General features: G+C 45.6%; 1 protein-coding gene and 1 long non-coding RNA gene across 2 annotated transcripts in view; one reads left to right on the top strand and one right to left on the bottom strand.

The window, feature by feature from the left end:
- LOC133470084 (transmembrane channel-like protein 3) overlaps nt 1-21,559 on the bottom strand; it is an 82,658-nt gene that overhangs the window by 34,557 nt on the left and 26,542 nt on the right. Inside the window, exons 6-10 of the mRNA XM_061757993.1 lie at nt 10,998-11,096; nt 10,638-10,780; nt 6,340-6,487; nt 5,603-5,646; nt 5,198-5,345 (exon numbers count right to left, since the gene is read on the bottom strand). Coding sequence (XP_061613977.1) covers nt 5,198-5,345; nt 5,603-5,646; nt 6,340-6,487; nt 10,638-10,780; nt 10,998-11,096 — 582 coding nt within the window. The remainder of the gene's footprint in view (nt 1-5,197; nt 5,346-5,602; nt 5,647-6,339; nt 6,488-10,637; nt 10,781-10,997; nt 11,097-21,559) is intronic.
- LOC133470092 (uncharacterized) lies at nt 19,908-21,078 on the top strand. Its single transcript, XR_009785849.1, has 3 exons — nt 19,908-19,977; nt 20,120-20,228; nt 20,327-21,078. It is a non-coding gene; the product is annotated as an uncharacterized LOC133470092 (long non-coding RNA).

The following is a 21,559-nucleotide window of genomic DNA, read 5'->3' as shown; positions in this document are numbered from 1 at the left end:
CAATCAGATTCACAGAAAAGGTTCTTCATGGGAGGGGCCCTTCGCATCTTAGTGGACGGTGGTTTCAGGCAAGGGGGGGATGGGAGGAAGGTCTTGGCATGGTGTGGGCTTGGCTCCAATATTGACAATAGCCTTCACCTTGTCAGTCAGACCTAACATGGCATTTAGGCTAGTACAGAGTGAGTTTTGCGTTGGGCTTTGCTCCAATGGGGCAGGGAGGGGTGTGGGAGATTGAAAGTGCTGCCTCATCTCATTTCAGTCCTCTGATTGGTTGGGTGATGCTGAGAAATCCAGCTGCGCCTCGTGTCGCCTTATCTCTTGTTCCTCTGATTATTTGGGAACAACTGCATCTTTTTGTCCTTCAGCCACAAAGCCAGTGTTTCCCTTTCGGGCCGCAGAATGACGTACACAGTAAAAAATGTTGGCAGCCAACAAATTAATCCCTTGTCTATTTAAACAGAAACCATTTGCCCTGTCTGCGCTCCCCAAAAAAGTGAAAATTGTCAATGAAATTTGGATAGTGCACTACACACTTCTTTGAGCCACTTACCTAATTGACTGAGCCTACTGAAATGTTCATCTCCAATTCGTACTGTTGAGAGAGGTCCACTTATGAAAACCTCAGCATCCAAACATTGCACTTTTGTTTGGAGAACAATGAAATCTCACTTCACTACCTCTGATTGCTGCTTGATAACGTCCAAGGCCCCTGTGTGTATAATGACATATTTCACAGTTGGGTGCGGATTAGTGATCACCAGGTTTTTTTTTTTTTTAAAGAGCTATCAGACACCATGTCATTGGTAAAACACTACTTTGGTGTTCTTCTCACTGCAAAAACGGTTCACATCCTTGACAGCTCCATCACCAACTATTAACATTTGGGGTGCAATTTTTTTCTTGTATGATTTAGTTTCATACCTTTCAGTAGTGGTGGGGGATGAGCATTCTTGGCCATGGTCTTGTAAAAGTGGATCAAATCTATTTATAAGTCTGATGTCAATGTTTTGCATTGACTCTGATTCTTTTTTCTTGCCCTTCGCTGTAGCGACCGTCCCCGCTCACTCGGGGTTGAAGCAAGCCAGACAGATTCCTCGGTAATCTGCTGGTGTTGTGTCCTCTCTTTTAGATGTTGTCCTATATATTTGGGCTTTGCTCCCAGTAAATTCCAGGGAGAACTGCTGGATGATCCATGACCGTTTCCACAGTCCACATCCGTCCTCTTTGTTGGGCTAAGTGGCTGTCTGTTAGCACACTTTTGCTCACCATTTTGAGACATCGAAAGACTGGTTTCCCGACTGTCCATTTACACTTCAAGACGGTGGATTTTCGTTTCCAGGATTGACATCCTCTGCAGCAGTCCGTGATAGTCCTCAGTGGAAAACAGAGGCATCTTGATTGCTGGACGTGTTGCTAATAGCAGGTTTGTGCTAATTAGCAGGTCATGCTCACGTAATGGTGAGAGGGTATCAGAAAATATTGGAATATGGCAAGAACAGACTGTAGCTACAAAAAAGTACAGTCCCACAGGTTTAAAAAGATCCAGGAGTCGCTGCTTCTAATTTTTTTAGAAGAAAAACAAACTTATCAGCAAGAAAAAAATGTAAACACAGGCGAAGCCAGCAGAGCGAGCAAAAAAGTGTCTGCACTGTACGAGAGCGAGAGAGAATCTCACAAACAACAGTCAGGAACAGTCCCCCCTACCCTCCCGTCCACCTGCTCGACGCCTCTCACGTCCAGAAACTCCAGAGTGGAAGACAGTCCAACCCTGCTCAAAAGGACGGGTACCAAAGCCCAAGCCGTGTGTGGAGGCGAGCCCAACTATATGCAGTCGGAACCTCTCGACCTCACACACCAGCTCGTTCTGCTTCCCTGCCATAGAGTTGACATTTCACGTCCCGAGAGCCAGCTTCTGTAGCCGGGGATCGGATCGCCAAGGTCCCTGCCTTCGGCCACCGCCCAGCTCACACTGTAACCGACCCCTCTGGCCTCTCCCACAGATCGTGAGCCTATGGGAGGGCAGACCCACGTTACCCTTTCGGGCTGTGCCCGGCCGAGTCCCATGGGTGCAGGCCTGGCCACCAAGCGCTTGCCTTCGAGCCCCACCTCTAGGCCTGGCTCCAGAGGGGGGCCCCGGTGACCGGGCGAGTGAAACCTAAATCCATTTATAATATTCATCATAGGGGTCTTTTTTGCTATGCTTTGTCTGGTCCCTCACCTAGTACCTGTTTACCTGATTTGCCCTACCAGGGGCGTGAAGCCCCAGGCAACTTAGCTCCTAGGATCATTGGGAGACACAAACCCCTCCACCATGATAAGGTGACGGCTCCAGGAGGAGAAGCCCTCAGGCAATTTAGAGCAATTTAAAGTGAGTACTGCAATGATCTGGTACAGTGATGATTGCGCAAATGGTGCAAAGAGTTCTCAAACACATGCATAAGGGAGCAGTAGTAATCAACAACAGTATCCAAATAGTGTTGCGTAATAAAACAGTGAGTGCACGAATAATGGAGAAGTGTCCTGACAGAGATGTGCAAAATGGCAGCTGGAAGTCAATTGTTTAAGAAGTTAATGGCAAGAAGCTGTTGGAATGTCTGCTGGTTCTTGTTTGCATTGTTCGATCGCGCCTACCTGAGGGAAGGAGCTGGAATAGGTGGTGATCAGGATGTGGAGGGTCCAAGAGGATTTGGCATGCCCTTTTCTTAGTCCTGGCAGGGCGCAAGTCCTCAAGAGTGGGTAGGTTGGTCCCAATAATTGTTTCGGCAGCCTTGACTGTCCGTTGGAGTCTGATTTTGTCCTTCTTTGTGGGAGCAACAAACCAGATTGTGATGGATGAACACAGAATGACTGCTGTGTAAAACTTCCTCAACATCCTCTGCTGGGGCTTTTTGAGTATAGAGTTGATGTTGGTCTCCCACGTCAGGTCCTGAGAGACAATAATTCCCAGGAACTTGAAGGTCTCAACAGTTGACACGGCAGTTGGACAGTGTGAGGGGCAGCTATTGCGAAGGATGTTTCCTGAAGTACATGGTCATCTCTACCGTCTTGAGCGTGTTCAGCTCCAGGTTGCCACTCCACTTCCTGTCATTTGCAGACTCGTCACCATCTTTGATGAGGCCGATGACTGTGGTGTCATTTACAAACATCAGGATTTTGACAGCTGGATGCGTTTAGGTGTGGTCGTCTATGTTGAGAGAGAAGAGCAGCGGACACATCCTAGGGTGGCCCCGGTGCGGATGGTGCGTGTGGATGAAGTGGTGTTTCCCAGCCTCAACCGCTGTGTCCTGCCCGTCAGGAAGCTCTAAATCCACTGGCAGATGGCATGAAAGACTTTGAGCTAGAGAAGCTTGGAGGAGAGGAGTTTGATGATGATGGTGTTGAACGCAGAGCTGAAGTTCACAAACAGGATCCTCACGTAGGTCCCTGTGCCGTCGAGGTGTTCCAGGATGAAGGATGATGTAGACTGCGTCATCCACAGAGTTGGACATTGTTGGTCAGATCAAATACAATACATTGAATCCCTTCGGTTCCTCATTCATTCCCGCACTATAGCTAAGATGTTTAAGCGATCGTTTTTAAATGTTTTTCTTTTTTGCAGTGTACAGGCAAGACAAAAGTTAGAGTTGCGCGCCTTCAGTGTCGTACCATATTGTGCCGAAATATGCTGGAAGCTTTGAAGTTAACTGTAAAAGATACCATTGTCACGTGTAATTAAAAGCAAGAAGAGCCCTCAGTGTCAGACAGTACCACATTTTGCTCTTTTATTATTTATAGTTCCCACAGCAGAGAATATAAACTGTACCTGTGAGTATTGTTGTGTGCTCTGTTGTCCATGTTGCCGCTTTGTGTGTGTTAAAGTAGCATTTGTTTGAAGTTTTATAATTACAGTTAATACCTATGCTAATTTCCACTTGTCCATCTATAGCATTTCACATTATCCATCCATCCATCCATTTTCTGAGCCGCTTCTCCTCACTAGGGTCGCGGGCGTGCTGGAGCCTATCCCAGCTGTCATCGGGCAGGAGGCGGGGTACACCCTGAACTGGTTGCCAGCCAATTGCAGGGCACATAGGAACAAACAACCATTCGCACTCACAGTCATGCCAACGGGCAATTTAGAGTCTCCAATTAATGCATGTTTTTGGGATGTGGGAGGAAACCGGAGTGCCCGGAGAAAACCCACGCAGGCACGGGGAGAACATGCAAACTCCACACAGGCGGGCCCGGGGATTGAACCCGGGTCCTCAGAACTGTGAGGCTGACGCTCTAACCAGTCGTCCACCGTGCCGCCATTTCACATTATGTTCGATGAAATTATTTGGGGCGGCACGCTGGCCGACTGGTTAGAGCGTCAGCCTCACAGTTCTGAGGACCCGGGTTCAATACCCGGCCCCACCTGTGTGGAGTTCGCATGTTCTCCCCGTGCCTGTGTGGGTTTTCTCCGGGCACTCCGGTTTCCTCCCACATCCCAAAAGCATGCATTAATTGGAGGCTCTAAATTGCCCGTAGGTGTGACTGTGAGTGCGAATGGTTGTTTTGTTTGTATGTGCCCTGCGATTGGCTGGCAACCAGTTCAGGGTGTACCCCGCCTCCTGCCCGATGACAGCCGTGATAGGCTCCAGCACGCCCGCGACCCTAGTGAGGAGAAGCGGCTCAGAAAATGGATGGATGGATGGATGGAAATTAATTGGTTTCTTTGAACATTTGGTGATTTTTGGTGGTGTTTAATTCTCATTTGTTTATTTAATGTGTAAGTTTTACAGAGAACTGTGCTGGCAAGAGAGTAAAAACAGGCACTAAGAAATACTTTAAAATGCGTTTTAAACAGTTTAAATGTGTTTAAAGCCTATGGAAGGAGTAAACCACAAGAGAAACAATTAGATGGTCCCTCTATATCACGGGTGAGTCTGGAACATATCTCCCGCACTAAATGGGGTTCACTGTACATATGTCCACTTAATTAACAATCAAGAATCATATTAGTGCTTTTAGTAAACAGTAACAACACGTCAGTGCTACTATTTATTCATGTGGGAATTGTATTATATTGTATTATGATAACCAGCTAGCTGTCACTGTCAGATGCTTCATCCGTTGGATCAGTGGCAGGTCTCCACTTTCACTGATTGTTTGGAACGGCATTGTATACTGGATAATCTAATATAATGATGATGATGTCTGCTCTTCTCTTCTGTACCTCATTCTTCTCCCACAGCGTCAGCTCTGGTTTCTCTTGCTCCAATTTCTGAGAACGGTCCACCACAAAGTAGATGATGTAGATGCTGCCAGCCAGAGACATCAGCACCAGGATATTGGCTAATAAACGCAAACTGATCAGAACGGCCCTGAAGAAATACAAAGAAACATATAGTTTTGTATAACACTTTGGTACTGAGGGAACTACAATTCTAAACATGGCTTGTGAGGTACAATCATAAGTATATAATTACTGTACTGTATCGACTGTATATTATTTCTATATATCCAATGTCGTATCAAAATGTATCGGAACGAGCAAGGTGGATGAACTAATTTAAGACAGATGAAATATGACTGCTTATCCATTTATTGATGACCCAACGTGTAGAACCACGATACCTACAGACTGGTATCTTTCTTCTTTTCCTGTTCTTCAACAATAGCTTCCTGTAAAGAAAACACTGAAGGTGAATGTTTCAATATAAAATGCAACATAATCGTATATTCAGGGGTACACATAACAATTTTGGTCTGGTTCTCAAAGGAGCACTAGGGGTTGTTGCTTGGTGCTATTTTTTTTCCTGACCTCAATATCATAAGGGGTCTCACACATGGCACCATTCACGCTAAAACCACCACTGCTTGAAGTATGGGACAGTGCGATCAGCTGATTTTGCGTAGTTCTCTTTCGCAGCGGTCCCCAATCTATTTTGCACCACAGACCGGTTTGACAAAATGGCAAAAGCGCCGTCGTTTGCAGGGGGAGTTTCTCGTGTGATACGCTGACGGCTGAGCTCAATTGAACTGAGAAAGGAATGGATCAGTGCAAAAAGTGATTCCGTTCAGTTTGTTCACTCAAAAGATTTGTGTTTGAACGAGTCGTACAGAAACGACACTACACTACAACACTACTCGAGCACTGTCTACGGCTCCACTCCAAATGCCAAATGCTTGGTACGCAAATGTACAGTGACACACTTGAACAACCACAACCCGCTTTTAATATTTTCAGTGTGCATGCACACCTGCGCACCACTTATGTGCACCCCTACTTATATTATAGTCCAGTAGTTACTGTATGATTGCAGGCTGTATGTCGCTATACTGTATGTATTGACAGCAATTATTGAATAATCTGACCCTGATGTTGTTGACGATGGCTGCTCCTTTGCTCTCCGCAGCCTCTGGATTTCCAATCAAGTAATCCCAGGCACAAAATACCCTCCAGCAGAATGTGAAGTTTTCATCTGAGGCACTGGCTAGACTTAGTCGGGAATTCTTGGCCATTCTGAATAAATATTATGACAGTTAAAAGGATCACATATAAATAATGGTAACATACGGTGAATTATCAGTTGATTTTCTCTTTCCCATCACCATCAGGTTAAAAAATACTGTACATCTGATGGGATGACGACAAAGAACTGTAGCTGGTGTTAGATATAAAAAGGCGTTTGCTCAAGGATACAACAGAACCTCCAAAGTTAAACATGATTTATTCTACAACCCAAAGTATTCTTTGCACAGCCATATTGCAAAACCACATTATGATTCTGTGACACAGGTAGACTTCCAAATTGTTCTAGTTCCAAAACAATTTTTCCTGAGGAAATATTGTAAATGTAATTAATTCACTGTAGGAGCAAATTGCGACATTAACTGTACATTAATGAACTAACAGTTGTTAGGAAACTATAAGAAACTATGTTTCTTTACGCTCAATCTTCAGTTCCTGGCAGTGCAGCCAACGCGAGTGATGTCATGCACGCTGTCGTCACGAGATTACAATTTCAGCAACCCAGTGCCCTCATACTGGTCACGGAAGACTTCAATCATGTTCGTTTCTCTCATCTCCTAACAACTTCACTCGTGTTAGACGGTGAAATGAGAGCAATTAAAATTTTGGATCTTCTGTATGCCAAAATGCCAATGTGAAGGGAGCTCTTCTTTCCCCACCTTTGGGGAGTCGAACCACAACTGACTGAATACAACTTGGACTGTGACAGTTTGGTTGAATACACAGCAGAGGTGCTGCAGGAGTTTTTCAATTAGTATATTATAATTAAAAAAGAATATTTCATAATGTTGTTGTTGTTGTTCCTCTCCTTGAACCGTCACCTTATCGTGGTGGAGGGGTTTGTGTGTCCCAATGATCCAAGGAGCTAAGTTGTCTGCGGCTTCACGTCCCTGGTAGGGTCACCCATGGCAAACAGGTCCAAGGTGAGGGATCAGACAAAGCACGGCTCCCAAAACTCCTATGACGAACAAAATATATGGATCCAGGTTTCCCTTGCCCGGGCGCGGGTCACCGGGGTCTCTGGAGCCAGGCCTGGAGGTGTGGCTCGAAGGCGAGCGCCTGGTGGCTTGGCCTGCACCCATGGGGCCCGGCCGGCCACAGCCCGAAAGGGTAACATGGGTCCCCCTTCCCATGGGCTCACCACCTGTGGGAGGGGCCATAGGGGTCGGGTGCAGTGTGAGCTGGGTGGTGGCTGAAGGCAGGGACCTTGGCGATCTGATCCCCGGCTCCAGAAGCTGGCTCAAGGGACTTGGAATTTCACCTCTCCGGCAGAGAAGGAGCCCGAGCTGGTGTGTGAGGTTGAGAAGTTCAGACTAGATATAGTTGGGCTCGCCTCTACACACGGCTTGGGCTTTGGTACCAGGCCTCTTGAGAGGGGTTGGACTCTTTTCCACTCTGGAGTTGCCCACGGTGAGAGGCGGCGAGCAGGTGTGGGTATACTTATTGCTCACCGGCTCGGCGCCTGTACGTTGGGGTTCACCCCGGTGGACGAGAGAGTAGCCTCCCTCCGCCTTCGGGTGGGGGGACGGGTCCTGACTGTTATCTGTGCCTATGCACTAAACAGCAGTTCAGAGTACCCACCCTTTTTGGAGTCCTTAGAGGGGGTGCTGGAGAGCGCTCCCACTGGGGACTCCGTCGTTCTGCTGGGGGACTTCAATGCTCATGTGGGCAATGACAGTGAGACCTGGAAGGTCATGATTGGGAGGAACGGCCCCCCCGATCAAAACCCGAGTGGTGTTCTATTATTGGACTTCTGTGCAAGATGTCGGTCCGACGTGGGAGGCCCAAACGTATTATGAGGGTCTGCTGGGAATGTCTAACAGAATCCGCTCTCAGAAGGAGTTTCAACTTCCACCTCTGGCAGAACTTCTCCCACATCCTGGGACCATTTTCCGCGCCTCTATTGCCGAGGCGGCCGACCAGAGCTGTGGCCGTAAGGTAGTCGGTGCCTGTCATGGCGGCAATCCTCGAACCCGGGCGTGGGAGGAGTTCGGTGAGGCCATAGAGAATGGCTTCCGGACAGCTTCGAGGAAATTCTGGTCCACCATCCGGCGTCTCAGGAGGGGGAATCAGTGCACCATCAACGTATGTATAGTGGGGTTGGGGCGCTGCTGAACTAGACTTGGGACGTTGTGAATCAGTGGGGAGAATACTTCGAAGACCACCTCAATTCCGCCGACACGCCTTCCCATGAGGAAACAGAGTCTGGGGTATATGAAGCGGGCTCTTCTATCTCTGGGGTTGAGGTCACCGAGGTGGTTAAAAAGCTCCTCAATTGCAAGGCCCCGTGGGTGGATGAGTTTCGCCCGCAGTTCCTCAAGGCTCTCGATGTTGTAGGGCTATCCTGGTTCCCTGCCGCGGAACAGTGGACCAGCTCCAGGATCCTCGAGGGTGCATGGGAGTTCGCCCAACCAGTCTACATGCGTTTTGTGGACTTGAAGAAGGCGTTCGACCGTGTCCCTCGGGGAGTCCTATGGGGGGTGCTTCGGGACTATGGGGTACCGAACCCTTTGATACGGACTGTTCATCCCTATACGACCGGTGTCAGAGTTTGGTCTGCATTGCCGGCAGTAAGTCAGACACGTTTCCGGTAAGGGTTGGACTCCGCCAAGGCTGCCCTTTGTCACCGATTCTGTTCATTAGTTTTATGGACAGAATTTCTAGGCGCAGCCGAGGCGTAGAGGGGGTCCGGTTTGGTGGCCTCAGTATTGCATCTCTGCTTTTTACAGATGATATGGTTCTGTTGGCTTCATCAGGCCGTGATCCCCGACTCTCACTGGAGTGGTTCGCAGCCGAGTGTGAAGCGGCTGGTATGAGAATCAGCACCTCTAAATCTGAGACCATGGTCCTTAGTCGGAAAAGGGTGGAGTGCCCTCTCTCGGTCAGGGATGAGATCCTTCCCCAAGTGGAGGAGTTCAAATATCTTGGGGTCTTGTTCACGAGTGAGGGAAGAATGGAACGGGAGATCGACCGGCGGATCGGTGCAGCGTCTGCAGTGATGCGGACTTTGTATCGATCCGTTGTGGTAAAGAATTTACCGGTCGATCTACGCTCCTAACCTCACCTATGGTCACGAGCTGTGGGCTGTGACTGAAAGAACAAGATCCCTGATACAAGCGGCCGAAATTAGTTTCCTCCGCAGGGTGTCCAGGCTTTCCCTTAGAGATAAGTCGAGAACCTCGGTCATCCGGGAGGCGCTCAGAGTCGAGCCGCTACTCCTCCGCATTGAGAGGAGCCAGATGAGGTGGCTCGGGCATCTGTTCAGGATGCCTCCAGGACACCTCCCTGGTGAGGTGTTCCGGGCACATCCCACCGGGAGGAGACCCCGGGGAAGACCCAGGATACGCTGGAGAGACTATGTCTCTCGGCTTGCCTGGGAAAGCCTCGGGATCCCCTCGGAAGAGCTACAGGAAGTGGCTGAGGGAAGTCTGGGCTTCCCTGCTGAGGCTGCTTCCCCTGCGACCCGACCTCAGATAAGCGGAAGACAATGGATGGATGGATTGTTATTATGTTTTTTGTTCAATCTTTATTACGTACAGCACTTTATACAGCTGCAATTGTATTTTTGCTGTAAAAGTGCTCTGGAAATTGAGTTGAGAACAGACAATATTTAAGTCTGTCATACATGTATAAAGAGAAATTAAACACTAAAATAAAACCAATAACACTGATCGTTTGAGAGACCTGACATACTCGTAATGGAGAGCAAACAGCAAGGTGTTTGCAGGAGCTGTAACCGAGTGACGGTTTATATTTATATAATATTGCTAGAATGTAGGCAGAACGGTAGACGACTGGTTAGAGCGTTTACCTCACAGTTCTGAGGACTGGGGTTCAATCCCCGTCCCCGCCTGTGTGGAGTTTGCATGTTCTCCCCGTGCCTGCGTGGGTTTTCTCCGGGCACTCGGGTTTCCTCCCACATCCCATTTTTCTAGAACATTACGGTTGAATTTGGAGGCTCCGTTGTAACTACTTCAACATTGCATGGTTTATATAAATTTTTACATTGCCAATTCAGTTTTTATTTGTTTAACTTGCTTACCTACTTTAAATTACATCAACTGAGAGCATAGTTTTTTTATTCAGATTACAAAATGCTATTAAAACATAACAACATAATAACAAGAAATATTACAATTACTTTCTTAACAGAATGATGAAACTGTAGGCAAAGACAGCCATCCCAACCAAGAAGTAGGCAAGGGGCAACCGGTATCCCGCACTGCCGATTTTCCTTACCCTCCCGTAATAGCCATAAAATAACACCGAGTACTGTAGATAACCCTGCGGAGCATTAAAAACACACACAAACACACACGCACACACACAGATAATATGATAGAGTAACAATTTGTCATATAGAATTACAAGGGTGGGTTAAATTAGACTTCATGTACAGGTCAGGGACACACTAAATAATGCTTTATTAATTGTGCATTCTATCTATATGTAATGTGCTATTAAGCTATTGATTAAAAATCAAAAGAGAGAAAAATCTTGCCCCAAGGGACCATATGGTGTCCAGGTCCTGAGCAGAAGCCAGGTGCTCTTTGGGAATAGTTTTACTCCTTGTGGTTCCAAACGGGGCTCCAGCAAGCAGCTAGCACAGACACATAAAAACAGTCAATAGATTTTCAGGATAATGCCAGAAATAAAAACATTGAATATAAACTCAAGAATGTAGAATGAACTGTGGTGTAAAAGGGTTTAACTTGCAATTATATTATGAGCGGCACGGTGACCGACTGGTTAGAGCGTCAGCCTCACAGTTCTGAGGACCTGGCCCTGCCTGTGTGGAGTTTGCATGTTCTCCCCGTGCCTGCGTGGGTTTTCTCCGGCCACTCCGGTTTCCTCCCACATCCCAAAAACATGCATGAATTGGAGACTCTAAATTGCCCGTAGGTGTGACTGTGAGTGCGAATGGTTGTTTGTTTGTATGTGCCCTGCGATTGGCTGGCAACCAGTTCAGGGTGTACCCCGCCTCCTGCCCGATGACAGCTGGGATAGGCTCCAGGATTATATTATGAAAATAAAAATGTTTTCACAAGTTTGTGTTAGCACCCAGTTGCATCACCACCACTTTAAGTATTGATTTCAGGTATTCTCGATCAGAGCAAGTATTTTATTCCCCCCCCCCCCCCCCCCCCGCCCCCAACAGTGCATAACTTATAATATTTCAATAACAATAATTTAACACCAGCATTTTGTCGCAATCATAGCTGTTGGCCACCATTTAGCTTGCATTTCTCTCCTTGGCTGCATCATTTACAGAAAAGAGGGAGAGACACTGATAAACTGACAGAGCAATCATGATGTTTAATGCTCAATGCAGAGCTCGGACAAGAGTGTGGACGCAGAGGACATTTTGTCCCAACCAACAGAGCAGCAAAAGTGTGGCACTGGGGAATCACAGAGAGGATTACTCGTGTGGGGAAATTGCTCGTGTCTGTATGTCAGTGATCATAAATTCATGCTGCCCTTTGTTTTTCTATGCTATCTCTGAAGACGTTTCTAATTCAGTAGGCTAAATTGTAATCTACTAACACTAGATTGGTATTATGCTTTCCTCAAACAGATACGACTAAGTATTGAATCCAAAACATATTAGATATCTATCTGATATATGTTGATAAAAGCAGCTGTGTATGAGATTAACATCAAGAGGAAGAACTATTTTCCAAAAGCTCTAAATCTGTTTTTATTATTTGAGAAAAAATACATGTATTAGTTCAGATAATTTTACAAAACAAGTTCATCCTGCTCAAATAATCCATTGGCTCAGTCTGTTCGACAAAAAAATAATAAGAGTCGTACAATGAATGGCACGGCAAGAGATACAGTGGGCACGAAAGATTTTCAGACCCCCTTAAATTTTTCACTTTTTTTTATATTGCAGCCATCCATCCATCCATCCATTATCTGAGCCGCTTCTCCTCACTAGGGTCGCGGGCGTGCTGGAGCCTATCCCAGCTGTCATCGGGCAGGAGCCGGGGTTAACCCTGAACTGGTTGCCAGCCAATCGCAGGGCACATTGAAACAAACAACCATTCACACTCACAGTCATGCCTACGGGCAATTTAGAGTTATTAATTAATGCATGTTTTTGGGATGTGGGAGGAAACCGGATTGCCCGGAGAAAACCCACACAGGCACGGGGAGAACATGCAAACTCCACACAGGCGGGGACGGGGATTGAACCCCGCACCTCAGAACTGTGAGGCTGACGCTCTAACCAGTCGGCCACCGTGCCGCTATATTGCAGCCATTTGTTAAAATCATTTAAGTTCATTTTCCCCTCATTAATGTACGCACAGCACCGCATATTGACAGAAAAAAAACGTAATTGTTGAAATTTCTGCTGATTTATTAAAAAAGAAAAACTGAAATATCACACAGCCATAAGTATTCAGACCCTTTGCTGTGACACTCATATATTTAACCCGGGTGCTGTACATTTCTTCCTTAAAATGGTTGTACACCTTCATTGGAGTCCAGCTGTGTTTGATTATACTGATTGGACTTGATTAGGAAAGCCACTCCCCTGTCTAGACCTTACAGCTCACAGTGCATGTCAGAGCAAATGAGAATCATGAGATCAAAGGAACTGCCTGAAGAGCTCAGAGACAGAATTGTGGCAAGGCACAGATCTGGCCAAGGTTTTAAAAAAAATTCTGCTGCACTTAAGGGTCCTATGAGCACAGTGGCCTCCATAATCCTGAAATGGAATACGTTTGGTATGATCAGAACCCTTCCTAGAACTGGTCGTCCGGCCAAACTGAGAAATTGGGGGAGAAGAGCCTTGGTGAGAGAGGTAAAGAAGACCAAAGATCACTGAGGCTGAGTTCCAGAGATGCAGTCGGGAGATGGGAGAAAGTTCTAGAAGGTCAAACATCACTGCAGCCCTCCACCAGTCGGGGCTTTATGGCAGAGTGGCGCGACGGAAGCCTCTCCTCAGTGCAAGACACATAAAAGCCTGCATGGAGTTTGCTAAAAAAAAAAAAAAAACACCTGAAGGACTCCAACATGGTGAGAAATAAGATTCTCTGGTCTGATGAGACCAAGATAGAAATTGTTGGCCTTAATTCTAAGTGGCATGTGTGGAGAAAACCAGGCACTGCTCATCACCTGTCCAATACAGTCCCAACAGTGAAGCATGGTGGTGTTTTTCAGCTGCAGGGACAGGGAGACTGGTTGCAATCAAAGGTAAAGATAAATGCGGCCAAGTACAGGGATATCCTGGACGAAAACCTTCTCCAGAGTGCTCAGAACCTCAGACTGGGTCGAAGGTTCACCTTCAAAAAAGGCAATGATCCTAAGCACACAGGTAAAATACCGAAGGAGTGGCTTCAGAACAACTCTGTGACTCTTTGAATGGCCTAGCCAGAGCCCTGACTTAAACCCAATTGAGCATCTCTGGAAAGACCTGAAAATGGCTGCCCACCAACGTTCACCATCCAACCTGACAGAACTGGAGAGGATCTGCAAGGAGGAATGGCAGATGATCCCCAAATCCAGGTCTGAAGACATTCCGCACCCACTGTATCTTTTTAAAGTTTGTCTTTCATCTTGTTTTGGAAAAGAGCTCTTCAAATCAAGCCTTAAAGGTGATTGGGAGGCAGTGAAGAGACTTAAGAACTGGAATAATGTGTTCTGATCTTATGTGGATTCTTACTATAGTTCTCTAAGCGCCAACTGTGTGAGGCAGTGAAGGTGAAGGTGTCTGATTGTGATTTGTGATTGGAGGAGTGCGAGTGGGGGTGGGGAGACTGGAAGGAGAAAGGGCGTACAGGAATGTGTCTGCAGGATGAAGGCTTGAGTGAAACACTCGCTGTATGTTTTGTTTTTCGTGTAGTTACTGCCAAAATGTTCATGATGAAGACATCGCTCGACCACCGCTCGTCTTCACTTTATCGTCAAAGCAGAGGCTACAGGATATTGTCTGCCTTTTTTCTGCTCAAGGAGGGCGTTTGGTGAATTAATTTTTAGTTAAATATTTCTACGCGCTTGAGGCACAGTGCTTGTTTGCTGCACAGACCCACCGCATGCTAAGCGTCCGTGTTGTTAATGCGAGAACACGTGCTTGGCGAGTAATTGAATTAGCTATAGCTATAATCACCATTGCGCAGTGGTAAAATCGATGCATCAACTAATCGGTTCAACCTTTAGTTTGCGCCAAACCTTTTGCAATTAAACTTTTTTGGACAATAACACATTTTCAACCACGTGTCAAGAGATTTTAAGTGTGTTTTGCAAAATGTAGGCTTCGATGTTTTAGTTTGTAGAATAAAGCTTCCACCCTACCCCATAGCCTAGAAATATGAAGAAGACAGGAGATGGTTGTCGCATGTACTAAACAGACAGTACTTGCATACTTGGCAGCCTCCCTGACCAGTTTACTTCTCATCTTTTCAGTAATTTAGTCTTCCAGTTCTTGGTAGAGCCATATTTTCTCCATGATGGTGACTGTCTTCAATGTGTTCCATGGTACACTTGGAAATTCTTTTGATCCTTCTCCCGACTGATACCTTCGAACATTGAGGTCTCTGATCCTGGGGGAGCTCTCTGCAGACCATGGCTTGTGCTGTAAGATGTGACTACAAAAAATGAAAAGCCTACTAGAACATTTGGACTTTATTTTGGGTTAAGCAGAGGCACTTTAAATGGTGGCAGGTGTCTGCTGACTCTCATTTAACGAGTTTGAATGTGATTCAAACATACATATCCAGTCCCATATCCCAGTTATAAAAGGGTGTGCACACTTGTGCAACCACATTATCTCAGTTGTTTGTTTTTAGTTTCCCTCTCTAAAAGATTATTTTCTTTCCCAATTTACTTGTACAGGATAAAAGATTTCTCTTGGAGTCATTTTTGTATGTAAAAAAACTTGGCAATTTAACAGGGACACAGTACTTTTTTATCCATTGTAGCTTCTTGTCACCTCCTTTGATTTTAATATTGACTGTGTTGGTTGTGCTATCAGAAATAAATACATGTTAAATATATACTACTATTCTCAATTGGATCAATAATTTTGGCGATGGGTGCCTTTTTTTGGCCTTGAGCGCCTGCCCACAATAATGTCTGTGCACATACAGTACAGTAACTGTCTACAGCTGCTTGGAACTGTGCCACTTATTGTATCTAACTTGATCAATACGTCTTCATAACAGGCCAAACCTCATCATGAAAATAAATAAATGACGTCTTAGGCACTTATTGATCAATATCTAGCTTCCATTTCTGTTGAAGGCTCTCGAAAAAGCAGTTGCCAGACAACTGTAATACGTTCTACAAAACAGTTATTTATTTAAAGATTTTCAGTCAAGATTTAGAACACATCAAAATACAGAGACAGCAATAATGAAAGTGACAATGACCCCCTTGGTTCTTCAACAGAGGTCACATCTTTGTACTTTTCTTATTAAAGCATGTCATTAGCATAAAAGGAACTACAACCCCAATTGCAATTAAGTTGGGATGTTGTGTTGAACAAATAAAAACAATTCAATGATTTGCAAATCATGTTCAACCTATATTTAATTGAATACACTATATTCAAGATATTTAATGTTCAAAGTGATAAACTTTATTTTTTTTTTTTACCAAATAATCATTAACTTAGAATTTTATGGCTGCAACACGTTCCACAAAAGCTGGGACAGGGTCATGTTTACCACTGTGTTACATCACCTTTTCTTTTAAAATTCAATAAACCTTTGGCAACTGAGGACACTAATTGGTGAAGCTTTGTAGGTGGATTTTTTTTCCCATTCTTGCTTGATGTACAGCTTCAGCTGTTCAACAGTCCGGGGTCTCCGTTGTCATATTTTACGCTTCACTTGGCAAATAAAGATGATTCTGATTCTGATTCTGATAATGCGCCACACGACGTCCACAATTTCCAAAAGAATTTGAAATGTGGACTCGTCAGACCACAGAACACTTTTTCACTTTGCGTCAGTCCATTTTAGATGAGCTCGGGCCCAGAGAAGCCGGCGGCGTTTCTGGGTGTTGTTGATAAATTGCTTTTGCTTTGCATAGTAGAGTTTCAAGTTGCACTTACGGATGTAGCGCCGAACTGTATTTACTGACATTGGTTCTCTGAAGTGTTCCTGAGCCCATGTGGTGATATCCTTTACAAATTGATGTCGGTTTTTGATGCAGTGCCGGCTGAGGGATCGAAGGTCACGGGCGTTCAATGTTGGTTTTCGGCCTTGAAGTGATTTCTCCAGATTCTCTGAACCTTTTGATGATATTATGGACCGCAAATGATGAAATCCCTATATTCCTTGCAATTGTACATTGAGGAACATTGTCCTTAAACTGTTCGACTATTTTCTCACGCACTTGTTCACAAAGAGGTGAACCTCGCCCCATCTTTGCTTATAAATGACTGAACAATTCAGGGAAGCTCCTTTTATACCCAATCATGGCACCCACCTGTTCCCAATTAGCCTGTTCACCTGTGGGATGTTCCAAACAGGTCTCAGTCTTTTTTGACACCTGTCCCAGCTTTTTTGGAACGTGTTGCAGCCATAAAATTCTAAGTTAATGATTATTTGCTAAAAACAATAAAGTTTATCAGTTTGAACATTCAATATCTTTTCTTTGTAGTGTATTCAATGAAATATAGGTTGAACATGATGTGCAAATCATTCTATTCTGTTTTTATTTATCTTTAACACAACGTCCCAACTTCATTGGAATTGGAGTTGTAAATTAAATTTGTGCAGATTCTGATTGTCAGGTCACTTACAGTTTTTAAATAGATGTGTTTAGGGCAGGGCATTGGGCGGCACGGTAGTGACTGGTTAGCACATCCGCCTCACAGTTCTGAGGTCCCGGGTTCAAATCTGCCGTTCCTGTGTGGAGTTTACATGTTCTCCCTGAGCCTGCGTAGGTTTTGTCCAGGTACTCCAGTTTCCTCCCACATCCCCAAAACATGCATGGTAGGTTAATTGAAGACTAAATTTGTCCGTAGGTGTCAATGTGTGTGTGAATCATTGTTTGTCTATTTATGCTCTGTGATTGGCTGGCAACCAGTTCAGGGTGTACCTCGCCTCTCATCTAAAGTCAGCTGGGATAGGCGCCAGCACAAGCGTGAGCCTAGTGAGGATAAGCGGTTCAAAATATGGAGCAATGGATGGAAGGGGTTTAGGCATTTGAACCCCGGTCCCCAGAACTGTGAGGCAGATGTGCTAACCAGTCGTCCACCGTGCCGGCCAAATAAATCTAAATTAAAAAAAGAAAACTCCAAACTGCTCGTCAGGAGATGCCGCCCAATGCGCTCGGTCAGAATCCTCACACCCTCCCCTCTCCCTTCTACCGCAGCACGGCTGGATCCATGATCCATAATATTTAATCTCAAAATGACTTGAACATGAAAACACAATTTTTACCTGAAGAGTCATGTCTTAATCAGCTGTGGAAACATTTTGATTGTAGGTTCCTCAACTTAAAGCTATTTATTCTACTTCTACTATTATGTTGTTGATATAAATGTATCAAAGCTGATACAGAAAGACAGCCCTCCTTCAAATCTGAAAGGTACACTGAAAGTTCATGTCACCGTCAATGACTATGCCAAGGTGCGGAGAGAGAATTGTAGTGGTAATAATGAGAGCTGTAAAATAATGCTAATTATTTTATTAATGGATCATTGATATATTCAGAAAACTGTGTTTTCTGTTGCATAGTTATAATAGCTCAAAAGTAAGAAAACAATTCATTTCTATCCTGTCTGCAGCACAATGCCAAGAAAAAGAACACATCCAGAAAAGGAAGAAGAAGGAGGCTCAGGAGGTAGCAAAGAGTAGCGAATCTCTCAATGCATGGCTACTCCAAAACCACAGCAGCTCTTGTGTAATACGAGATCTAAAAGAAACTGAGAGAGCAACAAATGAGGGCCAAGAGAAGGCTTCACGGGTAACAGCTAGCACAGAGACCAAAGATGATTATGAAAATACTGTCATTGTTGAGGAAGAAGAAGCCACTGGAGGTGAAAAGCAATTCATTGAAGAGGGTGAGGTTGAGGAAAATGTGAATAGTGTAGAAGACATCCTATCAAAAATTGCTTCCTTAAGATACCCAACAGATCCTGCCCACCACAAAGCTTTTGATCTCAAGTTTAATGACAGTTATGTGAAAATGTGTTGATAGATGACCATCCCAACCAGATAATGCTGTTGGAGATGCCAGGATGTACCGTAAAGCCATAGCGTTTGAGTTGGGTTTTTTTGCCTTGAGGTAGCCTCTCCAGTTTTTGAGGTCACTGCACTTGCCTCTGATGCGCTACATAACTGCAACATTGATTTGTCAACAGAATATACTGTTGTTGAAGGAGTGATGGACATCTTGATCAAGCTCGGGACAGAAGAACAATTTGAAAAACTGTTGAGTGCCACTGCAAAGGCAGAACCTTCTGGAATCAGGATCCCCACAGTCCCTCCAGGACATCAAAGGCAGAGGAGGGCACCTGCAAATTATCTACACTGTACTAATGCAGCCACAGAGAGCCACTCCTTCCAGTCTGTTGAAGACTAGTAAAGTGTGAAGGTGTATTGTTAATTCATATACGCTCTTTCTCAGTAACTACAAAAAGAAATTTCGTGGAGATGGCAAGACGCTGTCCAGTAAAATACTGAGGACGCTCCATAGTTTGACAAAGGTTGAAAATTGGATAGGCAAAGATGCTATGGGGCCTGATTCTCTTGAGGCCATTCACACCCTGTGTGATTTCTATGGAGGAGAGGATCAGAAGAACAGACCTCAGCTTTTTTGATGCCTCTTTCCAAAAGACGTCCACCATGAAGGATATGTTCTAAACATTGAGAGACAACAGTGGAAAAGATATCTTTCCAACACGGGTGGAGTTGATGAGGACTTCCAAGTGTCAACAGCCATAGTGGAGTGGTCCTTCTCTCAGCTCTTGCTGGTGAAAAACACACTGAAATGCCGATTCACAGAAGAGAGGCTTTCTGATCTCCTTCTCGCTATTGAGAAAGACATTCCAATAAATCACAGTGAAGTGATAAACATCAACAGGGACATGGCCCCCAGAAGGTTGCTGCTGTAAGGAAGAAAGGAAAGACAACAAGGGAAGACAAGAAAATATTCATCTTTAGTATTATTATTAATATAAATTTTAGACAAAAAGAAAATTATAAAGCATAATGTTATGGTCGGTGTTTTAGTTTAGATTATACTTAGTTTTGTTTCATGTTTTCCTGTGTCCCATGTTGTTCATGTCTTGTGTGCTCGTTTGGTTTCGTTATTGTCTCCACCTGTTCTCATCAGCCCGCTACCTTGTGTCAACCTACCAGCTCCCTCCAGCCACTCGTGTGTTGTCCAGGTGTTCCTCGTTGTCTCGTCAGTTTCCTTGTATTTAGTTCCCTGGTTTCTTTCAGTGCATGTTGGTTCATTGTCGATGTCGTTTGTAGTCTGTTGTCTCACATCATGTTTCTTTGTCCAATCTTGTAGTGGTGAGTTCTTCGTTGGCTAGTGTTCCTTTATTACTTTGTATTTACTGTAGATTGTTGCACTTTGGGTTACTGACCTCCATGATCCTTGTTTGCCTTGTGTTTGTTTTGTCTCCAACACCACCAAAAAAAATGATTGTGACAGAATGAACCAACCACAAAAGGACCCAGCAAAAATCACACGGCATCGCCCTGGACGCCGCCAGTCTGCCTCCCAGCGCCCTCAGCCTGCCAACCAGACCTACCTTTTTTCTGTAAGCCCTTTCGTTCTTCCCTCGCTGTCGTTTTCATCTGTCTCTTCAAGTCCTTGTCATTGACACTGTCCTACCATTTTTACCTCCATGTTTTTTAGATTCTGATTTTTGGGATTGTGAAGATGGACCCGATTTAATTAACCTCTTTTCCAGTTCTGACTCTGACACCAATTTAGATTTCTTTCACTAGTTTTTTGCGTCCCAGTCAATTTTTGTCACGTTTTCCCTTTTCCGATCCCTGCTAGTCCAAGCCCAAATCAGTTCGCACTGAACCTTGCCCTTTACTTGGGCACCTGTTTGGCCATCGATAAGGGACCTCCGTGTGGTGGCCAACGGAGGCACCCAAGTAAAGGTCAAGGTTCGTCATTAAGCTCCCGTTTCTAAGCCACGTAATTTGTCACCCATTTCCACACCTCGTTCCATGCCTCCGACCAAGTCACATCCATCCAAACCTGCCCCCAAGTCACCTCATTCCATGCCTATTTTATCACCTCTTCTCGTACCACTCGTGTTTCCTAGTTCACCTTCCCTAGTTCCTTTGCACTCTGCCCCTCTTGTTTCCTGTGTTGCCAAACCTCTACGGCGGCAGGCTGAAAGAGCGAATGCAGACCCTATGCCTGTTCCCCGGCGGCTGCAGCAGGCACCTGTTCCTGGTCCCGGCAGCTGCAGGCTCTAGCGGCATACACTGTGTGGCCGTCACCCAACCTTGCTCCGGCGTTGCAGCCGCAGGCACCCGTTCCTGCTCCCCGGCGGCTGCAGCAGGTTCCCGTTCTTGCTTCCCGGCAACTGCAGGCTCCAGCGGCGTACATTGTGCGGCCGCCACCCAAACTTGCTCTGGCAATGCTCGTCCAGTGGCGCTCGTCCAGTGACCGCCACCTGTTTGCTCCGGCGCCACACGTCCAGTGGCCGGCACCCGTCCTTGCTCTGGCAGGGTTCATCCAGCGCCTGCCAGCCAAACCTCATGCCTGGCCCTTGCTTTGCTTTTGGGTCCGGCATCATGGCCCGCCGCCTGAACAGCCTGTTAGAAGCCCTTGTGGTCGGCGTCCTGGCCGAGCCCCTAAATGGCTCAGCCAAGCACCGCACATCTAGTGTCCTGGACGGCCACCAGACTGGCCCTGATTGGTGGAGCCCAAACCTGCCTCCAGCCCCCCTTCCACTCACCCTGTTTTGGAAACGTTTTTGTTGTTTTGGTCTGTGTTTTTGTTTAGGTTATTTAGTTTTGTCATGTCTTGTGCTCATTTGGTTGCGGTCACCCCCTGTTCTCGTCAGCCCTCCTCTACCTTGTGCCAACCTATCAGCTCCTTCCAGGCACTCGTCTTGTTCAGGTGTTC

This window comes from Phyllopteryx taeniolatus, chromosome 2, assembly GCF_024500385.1.
Source record: "Phyllopteryx taeniolatus isolate TA_2022b chromosome 2, UOR_Ptae_1.2, whole genome shotgun sequence".
NCBI lineage: Eukaryota > Metazoa > Chordata > Actinopteri > Syngnathiformes > Syngnathidae > Phyllopteryx > Phyllopteryx taeniolatus.
The sequence above is the reverse complement of the archived record's forward strand: the minus strand, read 5'-3'. Positions and strand labels throughout refer to the sequence as shown.